Raw genomic sequence first — 21,583 nt, forward strand, 5'->3', positions numbered from 1 at the left:
TATATATATATACAGGAAAATTGTGTCACGTTTTTATCAATCTAATAGGAACGAAGATGATTATATGTTGCACTCTTTAAAGTCCTGAGCTAAAGAAGTACAGGACCCTCAATAATTGAAATCCTTGGTAAAACTTGCAAAGATGTGTTCAAATATATTGACCTGTTTATCACAGTGGGGTTTTTTTTTATTTTATTTGATCCAAATTTTAATTCACGTAGATTTAATCAAAGGGAGAGAAAACAATTTTTATGATCAAACTATGCCTCTGTTACTCCTAAAACAAACAAAACATTTCTTTTATTTCTATGTAACTTATATCAAAGGCCATCAGAGAGTCTTCTAGTCAGAGAAGCGTTTGAGTAACAATTCATGGCTTCCTATTTCCTTGGGAGTGTAAATAAAACGTGACAGAGGTTGGCTTCTCTCATCCACTTTACAAAATGAGGAAAACCACATGTACTGTCACAAACAATGTACAAAATAAACATGTTTCATAGCAGCGGCAAAATGTCCGGATGAAAATAAGATAACAATAATCCAAACCATGTCTCGTGTTTATTTCAGTGGCAGAAAAGTTCAGTGTTGCAAAAGTAATTGTTAACAAATTTATCTGTGCCTAAATGACCCCTCTATAAAAATATTTATAGATTTTTTTCTTTACTTTTTTTTTTTTTCCAAGTTGATTAGAGTTGTTTTGCAACTTTCCAGATAAACTTGCTGTTTTCTGTGGTGTGTGAATATGAAGTGACACAGAGGCTTATTTCTCTTAGACTGTATGTAGAATACAAACTCAGGAGAACATGCCGGTCTATAAAAATGTAAAATAAATGTACATGAAGTATTTTCTCAGTTTTCAAAGTCAAATAATTGCCTCTAGAAAATCTTAATTAGTAATCTGTGACTTTGTTTTGCCATGGTTTTAAATACTTTGATTTTCATAAGTGAGGAAAGGTTTTAGATGTCACCTTCTGCAGAACGCCGTCCGTATTCACTTTATTTTATTTGTGACTCGTTAAACATGGGGCACAAAAACCTTTCGCCCGCAGCGACTTTGGTTACTACCGGCCGGAGAACAGGTCGGAGTGCGTGGAGCAGAAGGAGCTGGTGGGCCACGCTCTGGAGTTCTGCTTGAACGGGACGACTGAGCAGCTGCAGACCAGTGGGTGAGTCGGCTGGTCACACTTTCAAATGCATTCAAATCCTGATGTTTCACCTCAGGATTTATTGCATTGTTGAATCATATTTCTTTGCGTGCATTTTAGATGTTACTTTATTCAGCTATTCAACAGCTTGTTAATTCACACATACATTTTCTAAGCAGACTAGATATATATAGAAAAAACAGTTGAAATGTTTTTACTGGTGACATGATCACGATCATAAGCTTAGAAAACGTTCTGTTTTGTTTTTATCGCCTAATCCATGTATGCGACGTTTATCTCCAAATTTAAGTTACCGGAAGATTCCTGGGAACCAGTGTGAAGGAGGCTTTCAGCCGGAGAGAAAGGAGACCGACTTAAGGAGGTTGTGCATCAGTGACGCCCTTCATTCCATCCCTCTGGTCAGTTTATCTCGGTCTTAGAAAGCAAGCTGACTGCATTAGCTAAATGGAAGTGCAGCTTCTCTTTTGACTTCTCCCTTAAAAGAAAGAAACAAAAAGATTTTAAACTGTGACTTCCATGGCTAGATGAGGACCCAAGTTTACTTTACAGAGCAAGGAGGGTCAGGGATGTAAAAGAAAAAGCCCGCTGTTTGAGAGCTGCAGAAAAGAGTGGCATCTTCTGGTCACACAGTTTCCATAACAACAATTTATTCTAGGATTTCTCTTTGATCCAACTAGAACATGGCTGGACAGGGATCCAATTTTGCTTTGCCACCATGCAAAAAAAAAAAAAAATCCTGAAAGCTCAAGTGTTAGAGGAAAAGCGACATGGTGCAATCACCATGTCTCCATAACAACCATTCATTTTAAGGTTCTTGTACCAATACTTTACAATACTATCCATTCAACCACCTATTATCCAACACGTTTATCCTTGCGGGGTTGCGAGGAGGCTGGTGCCTATCTCCAGCGGGATAACAAGTCGCCAATTCATCACAGGGCTACAAATCTCAAAAAAAAAAAAAAAANCTGTGTTGCCCTGCGACAGACTGGCGACCTGTCCAGGATGCACCCCGCCTCTCGCCCGGAATGTTAGCTGGAGATGGGCACCAGCAACCCTCCCGACCCCACTAAAGGACAAGGGTGTAAAGAAAATGGATGGAAGGATGGATTTCTCTTTGATCCAACTAGAACATGGCTGGACAGGGATCCAATTTTGCTTTGCCACCATGCAAAAAAAAAATCTCCAGCGGGATAACAAGTCGCCAATTCATCACAAGGCTACAAATCTCAAAAAAACAAAAAAAAAACTAACAAAAAAACAACTTAAATGAATGTATTAAGCTCTAAAACCCTGAGCTGTAGGAAAGACACAGTGCCGTTGATGTTTTTGCAGAATGTTTTATGCTTACTGTGCAGATGAATATTGTTACAGCCGAGGAGAAAAACAAAAAACAAAACTACTTCATATTTTGTTGCTTCTTCTCTTCTGTTTGTATCCATCGCTGAACACGACAGACTGACAGCAGTTCACCTAGCGCTGCTGTCATAGTGATGGTTGTCATGGCGATACTCCTGGCGAGTGTTCTCGCAGGTGTCTGGCTGGTGAAGAAGTACGTCTGTGGTGGACGGTGAGTTGCCGTTTTTTTTCTGATCTCGCCGCCCAAACGCTGCTCACATTCCTCCCGTCTTCTCCCCTCAGCCCCTCAAACTAATGTTCTGTTTTTCTCCAGGTTCCTCGTTCACCGATACTCTGTGATGAGGGAACACGTGGAAGCAAACAAAATCGAGGGAGTAGACGACGTCGACACCAACTACATGGAGACAGAGAAAACACAGTTCAACAACGATTCGGATCAAGTGCGTAATACTTGCAAGCAGGCCCATTAGCATGGATCTGTACGACAACGCGGTGCATTGTGGAAATCTGTGCAGAAATCTGAGTTCTCGATTTGTGTTGGAGAATCAGATTAAATGGAGCCGAGTACAAACGCACACCACATTTTATAGGCTTCATTTCAAAATAAATCTTGAAACCCTTTGTAAATTCCAAAACTAAAGTCTCTGTTGTCTTGCTTGTGTCTCTTGACAGGATCTCTTGGAATAAAAGTTAAGGCTTTCAAGATGGCTGAGGATTCCTGTTGCTCCAACGTTCTCTGTTTAACATCTGCTTCTCACTTCTCGCTGCCCCTGGTGACCCTGCAGCAACTTGCGCTGACACGTTGCATGATTGTGTCAGATTTGGCTTCTTAAAAAACGTGGTAAATAGTCTGGGACAGAAAAACAACAACAACAAAAATGCCTTCTGATCAAATAAGCCTACCAGGATGTTTAAGGGCGCAACCGAGCAACAGAAAACATAATAGAAGCAGTCTTTTATGTCCAGAGACGTTACCTGCTGTCATTTTAGTACTTTGCAAATGTAAAACCTGCCAGATACATTTCTGTGGAATATGGAGTATGTCATCACCAAATTTATTTTAGAAGACTACTCACTTTTCTGGAGTTTCTTAATGGTTAGATGTATTTTTTTAAAATAAGCTATTTCTATTTTATCAGAAGCTACTGTGATCAGTATTTTGTCATTTTATCCTGACTTTTAGCAATGTGTGGTTCGTTATGTTTTTTTTTTTTTTTTACCAACTTTGCTAAGAGTAACAGTCTTTGATTCTTAATTGGTAAAAACTGAGCAGATTTTGTTGGTCTTCTCGCAGTAAGTGATGCAGTTAACATGCAAACTCTTCAAGTTGCTCCAGTGACTGCCAGGTTCAAAACGATAAGAATATTCTATAAGTACGGTTTGATTTTGTTTCCGTCGGCTAAAGGAATTACGTTTAAATTGTAAACGTACCGGTAATTCAAGTTTGGGAAATGTTTATCAAATTTTTTACGACTATGTACTCATCAGTAGTTTTCTAATAATTACCACTTTTGCAAAAAATAGCTGTGGTAGATCAGTTTTTTAAAGCAGAATAAACACAGATTTGGCCCGTTAGGTGAAATGTGCGTCCTGTAAACGTCATGTTATTAACCTGCTGGAACTATGTCTGCAGTATTTGTCGCTGTTGCATACATTCAAGCTAAAGGATTGGGCGTATATTATTAGTAAATTACGAGCTAGATGCTAACATTCTCTTTCATTCAGCTGTTTTTAAATACAACACACTCCACGTTTGTTGGCATCTCGGCTTGAAAATATGCAAAAAGTTTCAAAATAAATGTGTTTTCTTGCAATACAGAAATGTTTATACAGAAAATGAGTCAAAATCTAACCTGTTTTGTGTATTTTTATTCAATTTGGGAAAAGAATTCAGTGTTAAGAAATAATTTTTAAAAGATAAGTCACTCACGCCAAAATCAATGACTCCTGAAAATGTCCTGTAAAACAGATGTAACAGAAGCATTTTCTGATTTAAACTTTTACTCAAAATGATTAAAGTTTCTAGGAATTGTAAGTTAAACTTTCTTTTTCTTATTGCATAAACATGACATGATAAAAAGCATCATTTTTCTTGGTTAGTATTCAAAATGTGAAACACGTTAGTGTTTCAAGGCAGACATTTGCTGATTTTATTTAGTGGTTAAAAAATGCCATTATAAAAAATCCACCAGTTATTGGCATTGCTAACATCTTCTATGAATAACTGGAGCATTTTGTAAGATACACTTTATTTTTTTATGTGTCCAGCAACTTGTAATTAGTGATCCATGACTTCCTGTTTAGATGTGATGAATGTTATGCACAGTGGCGCAGTTGGTAGAGCTGTTGCCGTGCAGCAAGAAGGTTCTGGGTTCGATTCCCGGCCCCGGTGTTTCTGCATGGAGTTTGCATGTTCTCCCTGTGCATGCGTGGGTTTTCTCCGAGTACTCCGGTTTCCTCCCACAGTCCAAAAAACATGACTGTTAGGTTAATTGGTCTGTCTAAATTGCCCCTGTGTGTGCGCATGGTTGTGTGTCTGTGTTGCCCTGCGACAGACTGGCGACCTGTCCAGGGTGTACCCCACCTCTCGCCCGGAACATTAGCTGGAGATAGGCACCAGCACCCCTCCCGACCCCACTGAGGGATAAGGGTGTTCAGAAAATGGATGGATGGGATTTGAAAGTGATTTGAGAGCTCATACGTATACATTTGTAATGCAATTACTGCCACTGCTACTTCCAAATAGTTTTCTTACATGAACAACTATCGCCTTATGTGACCGAAAAAAACTGCAGAGCCCGAAACAATATAGGAAATGATTATTTTATGTCCCGTTGTGTGAGGTGACACTCTGAACTTACACATTACCATTTCTTCGATGATATAAAATGCGCTAGCCTTTCTTCTTCTTCTGTCCTGTTCGCATGGTGAAAAATGAAAGACTTGAATTGTTGCCAAAGCACTTTGATTGTACGTTTTTCTGATGTTTCAGGTGAAATTGTAAAGACTAAACCCAACATTAGACTAAATAGCATTTCCTGGATGTAAAGTTGAAGCTAACGCAAACTTGAACTCATGTTTTTTTTCCTAGCGGTGTCGATGCAGGTACTAAAATTATCAGCATATTTCTGTAGACACTTTAGAATGATAATCATGGTGGAATCCAAATATGTTAACATCACTAAGGTTGTACTTTTACAGTAATAATAACTCAGTTCTATTATTTTTTGTGCTGGCTTATTACATAAGCTTTTACAGCGTTTGATTTGATTAACTGAATTTTATTAAAAAAAAAAAAAATTTACCTGTAGACTTGTCACATTTCTGTTTTCCGCTTTGTAAGACCTGGAACATTTGTCAAACACACAGGGTTTTTATAGTCAATGCTTGTTTTCTACAGCAGAGGCAATAGCAACCCAGTAAGTAAGCTATACGGTACCAAGCAGGCATAATAGTGAGGGATTTCTCAAAAAACTGGTGGATTTGTGCAAACAAGTTGAAATGCCTTATTTGTCCCAATTTACTCAAGTGTCTGAGAGTAAGCCCAGCTATTTACTGGATTGAATTACTTTTTTTGCACTCCCTTCAGATCTGTGAAAGTTTTGAAATGATTGTACAGCTACGGTACATACTGTCCATTTTTCAGACCGAGAGGTGTGGACCTGTTTCCCATCTTGATTTCTTTTCTGCTGGGGTGTAGGTTGAACTGGTCGGTGGTACAGATGTTTTGTAACAATTTTTTTGCATCTATGGATTAAAAGTAAAACACGATATTTCTCATATGTGTTCTTGTGTGTTTAATCAGCTTTTTTTTCCTTTTTTTTTTTAAACAGAGGCCCAAGTATTTGAAGATAATAAATACACCCCACATGTGTTTGCTTCCACAATTGAGTTTTTATTTGTTCAAAGTTCTCTGCAAGTCTTATAGAGGAAACTTCAAACATGTGAATGAATGTCCATTGGTCATATGAGACCATAATTTAGCTTACACATGTAGAATGCAACCTGAAATACTAACACGATGATGCCATCTTGTCTCTCATTGTAACTTCATGTTAGATGTCAATATATGTTAAAATATATATTTTAAAAAGATTTATAAGTCACAATAGGACATATCTGCATGACATTGCCCGAGCATTATTTCTTTGAAGGAACCTGTTTTATTTATTCTGTGCACTTAACAAAGATTTCCCCTCACATATGATCTTAATGGTGAACGTGTAGCTTATCTACTTGTCTAATAAAAATGTCAGTCTAATTATCAGACATATACTGCATGTAAATATTAACGAAGACAAGTTGCTCTCTGATCAACCTTTTACAGTAAAATGTTGCACTCCGGCCTCTAGATGGCGCTGCAGGTAAACATTGGATTTGACCCCCCAACTCTCAGTCTCAGTTGCCTAGTGATGACAAACTATCCACAGCTTCTGATTTCCTGTCTTTTCAAAAAAAAAAAAAAAAATCTCATCGCTGCCTCCGAAGCTAACTCGAAGTTTTCCGAACAGATTTTTCTGTTGTTTATGTGGAGAGCTCTGTCGAGCTATGGGACGAAGAAGCAGCTGTTGTCTCTCTGGGAGCCTCGTCTAGCGCTGGCTGGGCTTTTGACCGATGATGAATAACTATAGTTTCATCAGGGTCGTTGGGAAAGGAAGCTACGGAGAGGTGAACTTGGTGAAGCACAACACGGACCGAAAACAGGTGAGAAACAAATCTACAAAAACAGTTAATGCTAAAATATGTGTTTAAAAACGCCATGCGTTTGTAGTGATCACGCCAAAACATTGTAAATTTACCTAAAAGTCGGTTTAACCATAAAGGATTTGCTGAGATTTTTTTTTTTTTTAGTGTAGCAAAAGATATATTTTTATAGTAGCATTTTATTTCTTCATCCAAATACTCAATATAAAAATGGATTTATAAATGAGAACACTTTCTGTATTACTTGTATATAGCTATTTGTAACTGTTCTGAAATATGGCACTTGGTTAAATAATGCTAATGAGCTGGACATGATGAGAAAAATATTTGCATGGTGGTTACACGATCTTCCTCAGATTGAGTTGTGGCTTCCAAAAGAACTCGTGTTCTTTGAACCTTTCCTTATTTTATCACAAACTTCAGTGGATTTCGTTAGATTAGACCTTATCTGATAGATGAATAAGTTGTGCATAACTGTGAGGTCACATAATGATACATGTCAATTCTTTAATGTGTTGCCCACATGTGTATTCGGCCCCCTTTGCTCTAATTTTGCTTCCCATTGCACAATTGTGCACTAATTTGTGTTGGTCCGTCATATAAAACCCCCAAAAGATGCAATTGAGGTTGTGAAATATCAAAACGTGGGTAAAGGTAAAGAGGAATGACTGCTTTGGCAAAGAACTGTATGTTGGCACTGTGTGTTTCTGCTCTCTGTGTTCCTTCAGTATGTGATAAAGAAGCTGAATTTAACCACATCATCCAAACGGGAACGCCGTGCCGCGGAGCAGGAGGCCCAGCTTCTGTCCCGACTGCGACATCCCAACATTGTGACTTACAGGGAGTCGTGGGAAGGAGACGACCGTCAGCTGTATATCGTGATGGGTTTCTGTGAGGGCGGGGACCTCTATCACAGACTCAAACAGCAGAAAGGGGAACTGCTGCCAGAGAGGCAGGTTGTAGAGTGGTTTGTCCAGATAGCCATGGCACTTCAGGTACAACATATTGGCACACTTGGCTGAAAAAGTGGAATGGGCTGAATCGCTTTTGGAAATCGGGGAAGTCATAGTTGTGATTTGTTTGCTTTCCAGTACCTCCATGAGAGGAATATTCTTCACCGGGACCTTAAAACGCAGAATATCTTCCTGACCAAAACCAACATCATCAAAGTTGGAGACCTGGGTATTGCACGTGTTTTGGAGAACCAGAATGACATGGCCAGCACTCTCATTGGGACCCCGTACTATATGAGTCCAGAGCTCTTTTCTAATAAACCCTACAACCACAAGGTATTATGGTTTCCTGCTCCCAGTAAATAAAGGAGCTTGTTTGCACTAACAATTGATTAAATAAATTCAGTTGCTTCTTCTTCAGATTAAAACTTCATTTAGTTAATCTATAAAAAGTTAAGAAACTGGAGGTCAGAATGAATGCGTTGTCTGCTTTTTATTTCATTGCTGAACGCAGCTTTTCTTTATTTCTCTCTTTCTTTCAGTGTTTCTTTCTTACTTTTTTTACTTGACTTACATCATTGTTTTCAGTCAAGCATCAAATTTATTCCTGTCTTGGTAAAAAATTCACGCATTCTGCTGTCTCCAGTCAGACGTCTGGGCCTTGGGCTGCTGTGTGTATGAGATGTCCACATTGAAGCACGCCTTCAACGCCAAAGACATGAACTCACTGGTTTATCGCATTGTAGAGGGAAAGGTTGGTTTCATTCTTTTTATTCTTTAGATAAGTTGCAAGTTAGCAATATGTCATTTTATGATATTAATCTTAATTAGGGCAGATAGTTTTTTTTGTTGTTTTTTTTTGTTCTTTTTGGACCTCTCTGCAGATAAATCTGCCGGATTGAGTTTTGTCTATTTAGATTTTGTCGGGGGAGGTTATTTTATTGTGAAATCATTTAAACTCCATCCACAAATTATTGCTTTTTTCTTTTTTTTTGATTATTATTATTATTTTTTTTAATAATTTTGCCCTTTAGTTGCCACCAATGCCGAGCCAGTACCACCCCCATCTCGGAGAGCTGATCAAGAGCATGCTTTGTAAGAAACCCGAAGACAGACCGGATGTCAAGCATATCCTCCGGCAGCCCTACATAAAGCGACAAATTGCCATGTTCCTTGAGGCCACCAAAGAGTAAGCGCTATTCACGTCAGACGTTTTTCATGGTTAACTTTCAGGCAACATCTAAAGTGTAGGAAGCTCTGGAAATGTTAACATTTTCTTTGGCGCGAGCAAAAATATTCAGGAATGGAGATGAAGCATGAGTTGAGCAGTTTGGAGAAATAGAAGGGCAGAGAAGGATAGGTGGATGTATTGGACCCGCGAGCTGCCAAGAAGGGGAAAAAAGAAAATGTTGATAGGCGAAAAGTAATCTGTGCATAAAATGCGATTGGCCGATTGATTGAGTTTGATGAGTATTTTTCTCTCAGTTTATGTTGCGGTTCTTGTTTTTCCAGAAAAACGGCCAAGTCGAGAAAAAAAGCTGCGGTTGGACCAGGAGACTGCAGTCCCAGCGGTGGGTCGTCTGGTGCGTCGCGTCACCCAAAACCTCAGAAGCTTCCTCCAAGTCCAAACACCGTTGCCCAGGCGAAGCAGGTGCGTCGATTGTTTACACCAAGGCTCTTCTGAGTTGTTGAAATCTCTTTGTAACATTTTGTGTCACTTAATGGTTGTTTTTCTTCCATTTACACCTTTATCAATCATGTCTTTTAAAGGTCCACTGATTTCTCTGGTTAGTCGACGGTGGACCTAAGTCTTTTTCTTTGTTTGATTGATTTCAGATTGTCTTCAAAGTTTCACATCTCGAGTTTTTCCTCAAACATATGTAGTGATTTGATTTTATGACATCATTTTTTTTTTTATTTGAAACCTTTCCATTAAATTCATTTTTGCTCTTTACCAAACTATTGGATTGTGTTGCCTTGCCAACCTTCCATCATCATTTAACCATAAGAAAGAAACAACTACCTAAATTGCTTTTGTACTTGCTTGGACTATCTTTGAAAATGGAGTCTGTGAAGAAATCTTGACGCAAAATAACCCTTTACTAACTTTGAAGCCTCTCTATTTAAAAAGAAAATTTGAAGTGTGGGAAAAAACAACAACTTTATTTTATTTTATGCAATCTTTTTTCCTTAATCCTAGAGAGAAGACAAATCGCGGGAGCATAAAACCCAGAACGGCGTTGCAGATTTCCCTCCGGCCCTTCCGTCACAAGCTTTAGCCCCCTCAGTTGATATTCTCAAAGCCGGCATCTCTCCCCTGGCAACCGTCAGCAGCATTAATATTGACATCCCGTTGCAGCTGAGTGACGGTGTGATGAAAAACCAGGTTCAAAGGCCCCCGTCTGTCGAGTCACGGAGGGAGCCTGGGACTCACATCGTATGCAGAGACAGAAAAGCTAGGCGGAAACCAGATCCCTCATCTCCTCCTCCTCCTGTGAATCCCGCTCTCAGAGCTGAGTCGGGCGTTTGCGCCAGAGGAGGAGACGAGAGGACGGGTTCTGATGGGCTGTCAGACGTCCAGCCGAACCCAGGTGGTGCACGCCCCCCCGCCTCTGTAGAGAACCAGGACTCGCATGTGGACATCGGGGACGACACCGGCGAGTTACTGCGAGAGGCTGAACTGAACTCAAACGCAGAAAACGTGAAAGTGGACGAAAGTGCAGACAGTAACAATGACACTGTGACTTTAATCAAGGGGACTCCAGCGCATCTACACATGCCAAATGTTGATGTAAGTTTTTAAAGAAGGGAGAATCAATGTTTTTTTTAAATGTCTCTCTTCATAGGACTCCTTATGTCTTTTCAGGACAGCCTTGAAACGACGGAAAAGCTATTGGAGCGTCCAGCAGTGGTAAGCGACGACGAACCTCCCGTACCGTTTCCCCAAAATAAATTTGGATAGGTTTTAAAAAAAAAAAAAAGCTAGTGCCGATGTGCACAGAGGATGTAAATCTTTACTTAGTGGATTTGTGTTGTGTCTGTTTAGGAGCCTGTTGAAGAAGAATCGTCTTCTCTCTGGATAAAACGAGACCCAGCTACCGTTTGCCAAAATCCCCAGATCCTCTGTGAGCCTTCAGGGTCAGAGCAACACAGGGGGATGCTTTTTGATCCGACTAAAGGGGGGCATAAACAGGTAAACATGGCTACTAGTGCTAACTAGCGTTGAAAATCTATACAATTTGTATATAATTGAACTTTCAATATGACATTGCAATAACATAGAAGTAATGTGTGGTTCGTTTATAGTTATAATTTTTCCTTTTTTGAAAAGCGACTCTGAAACCGCAGCAAGCAAGCATGAAGGCCAGTATGACTGTAATTAGCATTAATGTTGGATTTTCTTTTGCTTCTTGTTAATTCAAGTTGGCAGCGTCGAGGCCTTTACCTCGTCCTCCCACAGAGGCGGCGGCCGTGGAGAGGAAAAGGAGGATTAAGAAGAACGTGGAGAGCAAGAGAGTGGATGCGACTGCCGCCTCCACGTCTGTTAGTTCATCTAAGGATGGGTTGTTGCCTTTACCACAAGTGAGAGCAACACTTCAACTCCCTACAGCTTTATTTGGAGTTAAATCAAACCCTAAAGCTTTGTATTTATCAGTTTCTCTTTCTTATATCATTGTCACCTTTTTAAAAGAATTTTGGGAGCTATTTTCAAGCACTTTATCCAAAAATGACTTGTCTTTGTTTCTGAAAATCTTTATTATTATTATTATTATTATTAGTATTAGTATTAGTATTTCATTGCATGATGTTATGCAATCCAACAAGTCATTAGAAGTTCTTAAAAAGTGGATTTAAAACCTAAAACCTAAATCAAACAATGGCATCGTTTACATTTATTTAATTTTTTGTTTATAAATATATTTTCAGTGTTGTAGCAGTAAGAGAACTACAGTAAAAAATTGATCTGGTGAATAACGTATGATATGTTTTTACGTGAATTTAATCCCCGTCTAATTTGGTGGACGTGGATTAGACATGCGTTATCTGACGGTGGGGTTTCTGTGTTTATTACTCAGTTTCTAATCACGCTTCTTTATACATTTTAAATAAACTCATTCATCTATCAGCCTAATTGAGAGCAATTTTATTTTTTTAGGAGCGTCCTCTGACCGCCAGAGAGAGAAGACGGCTGAGGCAATCCCAGGATGGCACAGGTCAACCAGGTAATGCCTCCAAAAACCATCAATACATGGTGTTAAAAAAATATATATATAAGACAGAGAACATTCAAATAGGTCTTTGTTGTTGTTGTGAAGAGAAATCAATGAAAAAAAAAACCCCATCTAAAGCCAAACTACAAATAGTTATGATCCTGAACAATTTCACCTAAATGTTAAGTATTATAATTGCGAGGAAAATCCTATTTGGTTGTTTCCCCTGTTGCTCAGGTCCGAGTGCTGTGCGAAGGGCGTCGTATGATGTTGCCTCCACCAAAGCTGAGCGACACAACGCCCCCGTCACTCGATCTGCTTCATACTCCGTCGCAGACTCCGGCAGTAAGGTGATGGAGCAAAGGTCGGATGAAGACGAGTACAGCTCATCCACAAGTTCCACAGAGCGCTCAGAGGGAGACTGCAGGGAACGGTGAGGACGAGTCAAGTGTCTCAGCAGTCCTCTTTGTAATTAGTAACACTTTATTCTTTGAGTTTTATACTGAAGCGCATTAACCTGTGTACAAATGTGCTCTGTGTACCAGCAGAAAGACAGAATCCAACGACATGCATGATTTGGTCCACATGATGACTCAGACTTTGAGGATGGATGTTGGAGACGCTGGGCGTGAGTTGGGAAAAGGCCGACTGGACTCGAGCGTGATGCCAGAATTCAAGCTGAATCGCAGGTACAGAGACACCCTGGTGCTTCATGGGAAAGCCAGAGAAGAGGCAGGGAGCCTGTCACTTGGGGAAATCCCAACAGGTTAGACACTTTGTTTTAATCCCAGCTTCGTAAAGCAGGCAGCGACTCTCCGACTGCCTCGAGTTCAACAGCTCTGTTTCTTTCGAAGGCGCCACGTCCGGTCCAGCCAAGGTCAGGAGAGCAATAGAGCGTCTGAGAACGGATGTGGTGAAAGGTCTGGGTGTTAAGCTTTTGGATAAAGTGCTTGAAGTCATGGAGGAGGAAGATGAGGTCAAAAGAGAAGTGAGTAGAACAGACCCTAATGTAAAATCTCTTAAATAAATGGGAAACATTATGTTTTCATTAAAGATATCTTAATTAGTATTTTTTCCCTTCCTAATACCAGTTATTTCCTTCTCTTAATTTTAAAAATTAAACGTTCTGTATTTTTTTCCCTTCCGAGTTGGGAACTAAACTTTATTGGATCAACGGGTTAGTACTTTTCATGGTAATTGTAAATTAACGTTTCTATTTACTGAACTAAACCTAACAAAGACTAACTTCAGTTCACATTAATTCATTTTTTAAAAATTGATTTCTTTAATTAGCACCAGCCTTCATTGTGTTTGCAGCTGTGCCTTCGCGACCAGATGGGAGACGAGAAGTACCAAGCTTACGCCGTCATGGTGAGGCAGCTGAAGTTTTTCGAGGATATTGCCGTCAAGATATGAAGAGCACTGAAACAACGAGAATACACACAATTTGGGGCGGGGGAAGTGCTTTTCCAAATGGTCACTTCAGTCAGTCAAATCAAGCACTCTCCCATTTATCGAGGTACCGAGGAAGTTTAACGCAAACATTTTGCAAGCTGAAATTTGTTTCGAGGTTAAAAATTCTGATATGAACAAGTTTTCTGTGAAAGAAGAATCGACACATATGTACATGTCGGGACAAAGTGGTACAAACAATTATGTAAATCACTTATTTCTGCATCTTACAAACGCGACACTGGATGTGAAATTGATCCTTTAAAGTTGAGGACATCTATGCAAACATTTGAGTCATTTTAAAGCTTCCATTTCAGGAGTTTCATTTATTTATGATCCTTCACACTGTCTTTCTTGTGCTGTTCGCAACACCTTAGACGTAACTTCTGTTGACTAATTTTCTTCTCGACACAAAATAATGTAAAATAGATTTATTGTAGATATTAACATGAGTGATTTTTAATAAAACTAAAATGGAAAGCCTTTTCTGTTTTTGCTTCCAGTTGGTTTGTTAAAATTGGAGAATTGCAGTTTTTATAGCGGATAAAAACATGTTTAGGGTTTAAGAGATTTTACTGATGAGTGCAGAAAAACGTGAATTGAAATTTCACATCAAATCAAACAGACGGCACCGGATTTAACTTTTTATTTATTTTTTTTTAAATGCACAGAATTGACCCTCTTATACTGTTATTTGCTGTGAATGTGAATTGTAGGACAAACTTCACTTTTCTATATAAAAAAAAAATGAACAGGATTATTTATGCTTCTTTCTCTTGGTGTTGTCCTGGGGCTTTTGGGTGGGCTCTCCGCTGGCTTCTGGTGCCACCGGCTGCCAGGGCAGAGGATTCCGTCTGTACATCGGCCATGGAGGCAGGGTCAACTAGAGAGGACGGAAACAACGTGACAGATGTTTACGGAGCAATATAAAAAGGGTCGATGTGACGCAAGACACCAGCCAATGAATGTAGAAACTCACCAGGCAAGACACAGCAAATCCAGCCAATACAATGTACACTGTCCAGCCAAACTGCTGAATAATCAGCCCATACACGAATCCGATCACCTGAGAAGAAAATCCAAACCACATCAGTACAGCAGGACTGCTGGGAGGAAGTTTAACCACTTGAACTGCCATCCGTGCCAGACAATTGTCCGTCCTCGTGTTAAGTCAAAACGCGGTACAGGTTTTGCCAAATATTTCCCAGTTGTCTTCAAAGCAGCCTTGTCATAGACACAATCCGCATGAAAATGCAGATTATTTTGTTATATTAGTATTCAAGCAAAAGTATTTATGATTTGAGTGAAAGTATATCACCTTCGGTTGCTGACCCAAGTAAACTTTCTGAACTTGTCGATTGGAAACGGGTTAGTGATGGACAATTTTTTAGCAAACAACTTTAGAAAACAGATGCCCCTCGGCAAATTAGAATAAAATCCAAAATGTCTGTTAATTTCTGTAAGTCGGATCAAAAAGTGAAACTGATTACATTGACTAATTACACACTACAGACAGAAATTTGAGCATTTATGTAATTATGGCTTATAGCTAATAAGGTCAGAAAATTACAAAATGTAATGAGACCAATAAATGTCTAACAAATGTGACTTGTTGGTTGTCCAAAGATTAGAACTGTTGTAAAAGTTAATTTTAGAGCACTTTACATGTCCCCACAACTGAGGTGATGATTTCATTTTCCATCCAATCTGCACCTCCAAACTGAGCTAATATCTAGTCAGCATGCTTACTTTACCTAAACCCCTGTGCACAGAACAGGGAGGATGAGAAGGATGAGTCACCAGATCCAACAATGAAGAACTAAAGGCCGATATTCTTTTAACACCTCGGCAGAGCCACAGGCTAATATCTCCATTGCATACTGCATTAATGGGGTAATTCATGCAAAAGGAGCATTGACCAAGAAGTCTGTGCGTAAAAGCACAATAAACAAAAATAAGGCTTTGAGGTATATCATTTTGTGTGTATCGAATATTTATAAACGTTTCAAGTTATAGAACTGAAATATTTTAACATTTGTCATTTTAATTCTGGTTTAAATTAATTAAACTATTTACCGCAGAGATGAGTATAATTCCTTGGAAAATCTGCTCAGCCAGCTTCTGGCCCTTGTAGTCCTGCAAAACAAGAGGGAGATCAAATAAATTAAGTCATTAATGATTCTTATAATAAAGTCCGTTAGCAAAAGATATCTGCAGAGCTTCTTCAACTGGTTATGCTGCATCTGCAAACTGAAGGATAACTTTGAACTACTTTTTAAAATCATTGTTTGACAGAGTTAACAGTGTTAATGCGACGCTTTTATCAACTTGTAATGTTGAATCCAAGTCCGAAATGTTATTTTATTTTTTTTCTGTGTAGAATAAAACATGGCTTTGGTTAGCATCCGTTACCAAAGTAATCAAAACGACAGAAAGCTAACGTTTCGTGAATAAAATCATCTGCATTATTTAAGGTAACTAAATTTACAGTTTCTCAACAAATTAGGTAATTACTTCTCACCATGTGCGTAGGAATGGACTTAAATACAGACAGCATTTTTACACTTGAAATGAACTGTCTAAACGGAAATATGTTTGGCTGTGGTTAGTCAAGCTTACTTCCGCTTTTAAAAGCTACGTTGTATTGTGAGGAAGGACCTCCCGACGTAATACGGGTGCCTAACTGAACAGAAAAGCGCAAGTCCTCAGATTCATATATCATGTGGATTCCTCAAAGCGCTTCGGGTTTTGTTAGCACTCGCTTCAAAGTCTGGGAAATTTGCAAGCTATCTACTAAGGTGCCTTACGTAAATTTGAAATTTCCCCATCATAACTGTAAAATTGGCTATGCATTTTTACAAAGTTATACTTTTAGAAAATTTAGAATTTTCTTACTAACCTTAATCGAAAACTTTTGCGTACTCGAAAGGCCCAGATAATGGAGATTTTCAATCAGGCATATCCTAAACGCCTAAAGCTGAGTGCAGTCGTGATAGCGGAGGGGACAAACTTGTTGATGTTGAGTTGGCAGTTTGGCTTCAATGTGAATTCGTCACATATGAGTGTTTTTCCTAAAAACTGCACCTTGCATGTAGGCGTCTTGAATCTGAGCGCATAATTCATAACCTTTTTGTGTCTATGCCGTTATCACAGAGCGGCGTCGCGACGTTACGGTCTGGGGGGAACTCAGCCCACCGTGGGCATCACTTAAACCAGCTTCGGTTCTATTTGTATTCTCTTGGTTTTTAATTCTTGTCGTAGTGCTAGCAGGACTGATGCGGCGGCTGCCATGACACTAAGGAGAGGTAAGAAAGTTGCATTAACAATTATGTCATATCTTTCCACACATTAAGATAATCTGTGATTAATTGCACTAATAACAAACGTGAAATTGACTGTAATTAACATGGAAATTGTGGGGAAAATGTACTCCTCCCATCAAGTTAAGTGTCCAAGTGAGTGCCTTGCAAAGGTCATTTTCCATACGTTGAGGCAACTACAAGCATTAGTATATTTTAATGGGATTTGATTTGTTTTTGCTAGAGCAGCACAAAATAGTATAGATTTGTGAAATTAAAGGAAAATAATATGTATTTGTATTTACCTCTCTAATTTTGTTACCCTATAACCTGATGCCTAATAATTCACATGTGCTCTTCTGTGAAAGCTTCAGAGGTTTGTCAGAGAACACTGATCTAAAAATAGCATTGTAAAGACAAGACAGATCAGTGATAATAATGCAAAATGCTATGCCCTAGCTGGAAACAACATTGAAACAGGGTGGTGGCTGTGCAATGCTGTGGGGATGCTTTCCTAAAGTTAATGGGATGGAACTCAGCCAAAACACACAGACATCAACTGATCCGACTGAACTAAAGGTATCTTTGAAAAGAGAAACGGGCAAATGCTTTAGTCTGTAGATGTGTAATGTTGGTGGAGTCTTACCACAACAGACTTGTTGCTGTAATTTTGGTGAAAGGCGGTTCTGCAAAGTATTGTCTTGGGTTTTGTGTGTGGAGAGAGAGAGATTAGGTAAATAAGAAAAGCACATAATTTATTCATGGAAAAAAAAATGTTGGTAAAGTCCCCCACACATTGAAGTTTGTGGTTGCAACATGACAAAATAAGGGAAAGTTCTGTATGTTAAACTTCAGCCTCTTACATCTAACAGCTCCATCTCATGTGCTCCTCAGTAAATGGAGTCCTTCTCGTTCTACTGGCCGTGGCCATACTGATCATAGTTCATCGAAACCTCCTGAACCTCAGTGACTTCTTGGACAGAGAACACCCAGGTACGTTTCTGAGCCGACGTTTACACGCACTGATGTAGTCTTGTCCCATCGGAGTATTTTGGTGCAACAAAACCACTGTAAGCGCTGTGCGGTTAACGTGCCCCAATCCAGATGCCGGACAGATTCTTCCTTTCGAGGCGGAGTTGTCTCCTGGTGTCGGGCAGAAGATGGAAAGGAAAGGAGACGAGATTCCTGTCCTCATCACTGCCTCAGAGGACAGGCTTGGGGCCGTGATCGTTGCGATGAACAGCGTCTCCCGGAACAGCAAAGCCAACGTGGTCTTCACTATTGTGACCCTGAATGATACAGTTGATCACCTAAAGTAAATTTGTTCTTTCTTGTCTTAATAATTCAGCCTGCGCAGGAATTCTCTGTCATCTTAAGTGAATTAAAAATGATCTTTTTTGTTTTACCAACAGAGCGTGGATAAGTAAGACAACGTTAAAAAATGTCAAATATAAAATAGTTATCTTCCAACCAGAGCTTCTGAACGGGAAGATATCAAAAGATCCTAAAATGCTGGAAGCTGCAAAACCAGTAAGACGACTCAGACTCAGAATACATGTCACAGCTGCTGTTTATGTATTAAACATTTTATGATGTGTGTGTGTGTTAGTTGACTTTTGCCAGGTTTTATCTGCCCATGTACATATCGGGGGTGGAGAAGGCGATTTATCTTGATGATGACGTTGTTGTACAAGGTAAGAACGAACCCATAATAAATCAAATCAAAGTCAAAAAAAGGAGGTTCATTTATTTGTTGCTTTTGGCTATCAGGAGACATTCAAGAGCTTTATGAAATCAACCTGAAACCGGGACATGCAGCTGCCTTCTCTGATGATTGTGACTCAGCTTCTGCTAAGGGCATCGTTCGAGGGGCTGGAAATCAGGTGGCGTTCCCATCTAAGTTACTTGTCATTTGTGCTGCTTAATATAAGGAACTGAAATATACAGATGCTGTATTAAACAGCTAATCCTTTCCTGCAGAACAACTACATGGGTTTCCTGGACTTTAAAAAGGAGGCTATTAAAAAGCTGGGGATGAAGGCCAACACGTGCTCCTTTAATCCAGGAGTCATTGTCGCAAACCTGACCGAGTGGAAGAACCAGAACGTCACCCAGCAGCTGGAGAAGTGGATGGAGCGCAACTCTCAGTGAGCGCACACACACACACACACACACACAAGCCGCACGATCGGCTTAAGAGAAGACGCTTCCGCAGAAATAGAAATAGTTGTAGCAAAGGCATTTAATAATTTTTGTTGCCATTTTCGTAACAGGGAGGATCTGTACAGTAACACGCTCGCAGAAAGCATTACAACCCCTCCGCTTCTCATCGTCTTTTATAAACGTCACTCCCCCATCAACCCGATGTGGCATGTGAGACACCTGGGTGAGTTACAGGTTAATTTCTGAGTGTTGTTTCTGACTCTTTGTTAATTGGTGGAAATAAAAATAAAAACTTTATTGGTATCGTAGCAGTCAAACCGTAATGTTTGCTGACCAGCTGATGCTTGTTTCTAGTAGTATTTCGATGATTTATAGTCAGAAGTCCTCCTTTTTCCATCACCCTAATCTTTAGGGCCCTCTGTCAGATTAGAGTCGTGTCTTTGGCTGTGCTACTCCAAAAAGATAATATATCGCTTCCAGTTATAACAGACATGCTGGTAAAGTTAATATGTTGCTGTAAAACCTAAATCTGACATCTGTAAAATGGTTATGAATAACTTTGGTCTTAAGCAGAGAGACAAACTAAAGAAAAACTGGTTTTATGGCACCGAGAACATATCAGAGGCAGCATTCGTACCATACTTTCCTCACACGTTAAATTGGCAGCATCAATTGCTTTTTATTTATAATTCTAATGCATTTGGGAAGAGGAACCTCTAAAAAGGGAGATAACTGCACTTGAAATTTACAGCAAGACACCTTTTACATTGTTCAGTTGTGATATTTCTTTCAGTCGTAGTCAAAATTGGCTGCTCTCATGTGGATGGGGGGTAAACACTGAAATAATCAAAATTGTAACTTTCCAGTAATTCTAAAGGCTAACGCTAATGAATGTAAAAATCCCAACTTTTCAGGTATCACAGGCGCTGGAAATCGCTACTCTCCCCAGTACGTGAGGACTGCTAAACTGCTGCACTGGAATGGACATTATAAGCCCTGGGGGAGGACATCGTCCTTCTCCGACGTGTGGGACCAGTGGTTCATCCCTGATCCCACAGGGAAGTTTCATCCCGTGCGAAAACACGCAGACTGAAAAATTACTCTTCGGAGACCTTTGGACCAAACGCAGTCCCTGGTGGAACACAGTGTGGCTCCTTTCACCTCAGGAACTAAGCAGCCAGCAGTCTTATTCGTCATCCTCTGGATTTGTGGTCCCTCTTCACTCCAACGTTATCTTGAACACAGACGCCTGTTTTTACAAAATGTTTTCCTTGCAATGACTCCAACTTGCCCTTAGAGTTTCTTTTACCAGACAAAATGCATCATCAATCATATGATACAGCATTACATAATGTTCTAGAGTTTCTCAGGCCTTTTGAGACCATATTTGACCGTAGATTTATTCTTTTTGTTTAGGAATCCCATGGCCACATGAGCTTTAGTTGCGTTTTAGGTGCTGTGACTCACACAGATCAGTTACTGCCTCACAAGTGCACTAAAACGAATCCGTTACCATTTTCACAACTTTATAGTCTAATCTTTTGCATACCTAATTAGTAGGGACCCTATTCCACCAGATGAACCACATACAGCTGCTTATTTAAAGCCAGTCATATCTGTTGGTCCTCAGTTTAGCTTCGACACAGAAGTTAAACTCAAAGCTTAAAATGTACTAAACAAAAACAGTGTGGTCTAAATTTAAGATTACATTTTTTTTATACTTGTTAAACTGCAGGAAGGCTGCCAAGAGAAATGGTCATCACTGTGCAAAGGTTTAATGCCCATTTATGGTAATTGCTTAATTATGGCCTTAATAGAAGCTTAACTGTTGCTAAATGATAGCTTAGTATAAGATAAAGGATTTTTCGGTTTACAGAGCAGTAATGATATAGTGGCCAATGTGTATTTATGTGTGCTTACCTCCTTCCCTGCTAACTCTCCCAAAGGCTAATGTCAGTGCTTAAAATACTTTAGGATTTTTTTTTATTTTTTGCACACAAGATTTATCCAACCTTTTTTTTTTTTAACCAGTATTTAAAAACCTCAAGTTGACCAGTTTAAATACAACCTCACTCCCCCCCCGCCCCAACTATACAAGTGTAAAAATGAACACTAACATTCCTTGTTACATTGTGGATTTTTAATGATAACCAGACCACTAACCTCTGCGTTGCCTCGGCATTTGCACAAATACTGCATGCCTTGTTTGCTTTTTAAAGTAGTTTCCTGTTCTGTGTTTTGTACAATGCCAATAAAGTATATCTGCTGTTTCCTAA

General features: G+C 39.5%; 4 protein-coding genes across 10 annotated transcripts in view; 3 read left to right on the forward strand and 1 right to left on the reverse strand.

Moving 5' to 3' along the window:
* Window positions 1-3,388, forward strand: part of LOC103144340 (sortilin) — a 17,938-nt gene extending 14,550 nt beyond the window's left edge. For 3 of the 4 annotated variants that reach the window (XM_007561276.2, XM_016676018.1, XM_016676019.1), the window contains 5 exons: window positions 1,050-1,166; window positions 1,456-1,564; window positions 2,624-2,736; window positions 2,839-2,965; window positions 3,198-3,388. In XM_007561276.2, coding sequence (XP_007561338.1) covers window positions 1,050-1,166; window positions 1,456-1,564; window positions 2,624-2,736; window positions 2,839-2,965; window positions 3,198-3,212 — 481 coding nt within the window. In that variant the 3' untranslated portion in view covers window positions 3,213-3,388. The remainder of the gene's footprint in view (window positions 1-1,049; window positions 1,167-1,455; window positions 1,565-2,623; window positions 2,737-2,838; window positions 2,966-3,197) is intronic. The other variant, XM_007561278.2, reaches the window with a different exon arrangement.
* Window positions 3,389-6,932: 3,544 nt separating this feature from the next.
* nek4 (NIMA-related kinase 4) lies at window positions 6,933-14,584 on the forward strand. Of its 2 annotated transcripts, none has more exons than XM_007561280.2 (15): window positions 6,933-7,229; window positions 7,958-8,224; window positions 8,321-8,518; window positions 8,829-8,936; window positions 9,217-9,371; window positions 9,695-9,833; window positions 10,383-10,973; window positions 11,049-11,093; window positions 11,229-11,375; window positions 11,606-11,764; window positions 12,339-12,405; window positions 12,631-12,826; window positions 12,939-13,159; window positions 13,248-13,381; window positions 13,711-14,584. In XM_007561280.2, exons 1-15 carry the CDS (start codon window positions 7,140-7,142, stop codon window positions 13,807-13,809), a joined length of 2,616 nt encoding a protein of 871 aa, XP_007561342.1. In that variant the 5' UTR covers window positions 6,933-7,139; the 3' UTR covers window positions 13,810-14,584. The 2 variants fall into 2 exon arrangements, with proteins under 2 accessions (XP_007561342.1, XP_007561343.1); XM_007561281.2 differs by having other exon boundaries at window positions 6,934-7,229; window positions 12,942-13,159.
* spcs1 (signal peptidase complex subunit 1) lies at window positions 14,478-16,502 on the reverse strand. The gene is made up of 4 exons (XM_007561287.2): window positions 16,367-16,502; window positions 15,922-15,981; window positions 14,825-14,911; window positions 14,478-14,728 (listed from the first exon to the last, which is right to left on the reverse strand). Exons 1-4 carry the CDS (start codon window positions 16,400-16,402, stop codon window positions 14,603-14,605), a joined length of 309 nt encoding a protein of 102 aa, XP_007561349.1. The 5' UTR covers window positions 16,403-16,502; the 3' UTR covers window positions 14,478-14,602.
* Window positions 16,503-16,696: 194 nt separating this feature from the next.
* glt8d1 (glycosyltransferase 8 domain containing 1) lies at window positions 16,697-21,581 on the forward strand. 3 transcript variants are annotated; one of them, XM_016676017.1, is made up of 10 exons: window positions 16,700-17,150; window positions 17,604-17,723; window positions 18,039-18,137; window positions 18,220-18,459; window positions 18,557-18,674; window positions 18,754-18,838; window positions 18,915-19,027; window positions 19,125-19,291; window positions 19,418-19,530; window positions 20,222-21,580. In XM_016676017.1, exons 4-10 carry the CDS (start codon window positions 18,305-18,307, stop codon window positions 20,398-20,400), a joined length of 930 nt encoding a protein of 309 aa, XP_016531503.1. In that variant the 5' UTR covers window positions 16,700-17,150; window positions 17,604-17,723; window positions 18,039-18,137; window positions 18,220-18,304; the 3' UTR covers window positions 20,401-21,580. The 3 variants fall into 3 exon arrangements, with proteins under 3 accessions (XP_007561347.1, XP_016531503.1, XP_016531502.1); XM_016676016.1 differs by having other exon boundaries at window positions 16,701-17,150; window positions 18,249-18,459; window positions 20,222-21,579; XM_007561285.2 differs by lacking the exon at window positions 17,604-17,723 and having other exon boundaries at window positions 16,697-17,150; window positions 18,249-18,459; window positions 20,222-21,581.
* The last annotated feature ends 2 nt before the right edge of the window (window positions 21,582-21,583 follow it).

Source organism: Poecilia formosa, unplaced genomic scaffold (genome assembly GCF_000485575.1).
Source record: "Poecilia formosa unplaced genomic scaffold, Poecilia_formosa-5.1.2 Scaffold124, whole genome shotgun sequence".
Lineage (NCBI taxonomy): Eukaryota > Metazoa > Chordata > Actinopteri > Cyprinodontiformes > Poeciliidae > Poecilia > Poecilia formosa.

Excerpts from the sequence above, each read along its gene's own strand:
- glt8d1 (XM_007561285.2), top strand. Across the intron at positions 18,138-18,248 it reads CTTGGACAGAGAACACCCAG|ATGCCGGACAGATTCTTCCT; the intron begins GTACGTTTCTGA and ends GCCCCAATCCAG. Across the intron at positions 18,675-18,753 it reads TGCTGGAAGCTGCAAAACCA|TTGACTTTTGCCAGGTTTTA; the intron begins GTAAGACGACTC and ends TGTGTGTGTTAG.
- nek4 (XM_007561280.2), top strand. The coding sequence starts at position 7,140 with ATGATGAATAACTATAGTTTCATCAGGGTCGTTGGGAAAGGAAGCTAC. Across the intron at positions 8,937-9,216 it reads ATCGCATTGTAGAGGGAAAG|TTGCCACCAATGCCGAGCCA; the intron begins GTTGGTTTCATT and ends TTTGCCCTTTAG. Across the intron at positions 13,160-13,247 it reads ACTTGGGGAAATCCCAACAG|GCGCCACGTCCGGTCCAGCC; the intron begins GTTAGACACTTT and ends TTTCTTTCGAAG.
- spcs1 (XM_007561287.2), bottom strand. The coding sequence starts at position 16,402 with ATGCTGTCTGTATTTAAGTCCATTCCTACGCACATG. Across the intron at positions 14,912-15,921 it reads GAATTATACTCATCTCTGCG|GTGATCGGATTCGTGTATGG; the intron begins GTAAATAGTTTA and ends TTTTCTTCTCAG. Across the intron at positions 14,729-14,824 it reads GATTTGCTGTGTCTTGCCTG|TTGACCCTGCCTCCATGGCC; the intron begins GTGAGTTTCTAC and ends CGTCCTCTCTAG.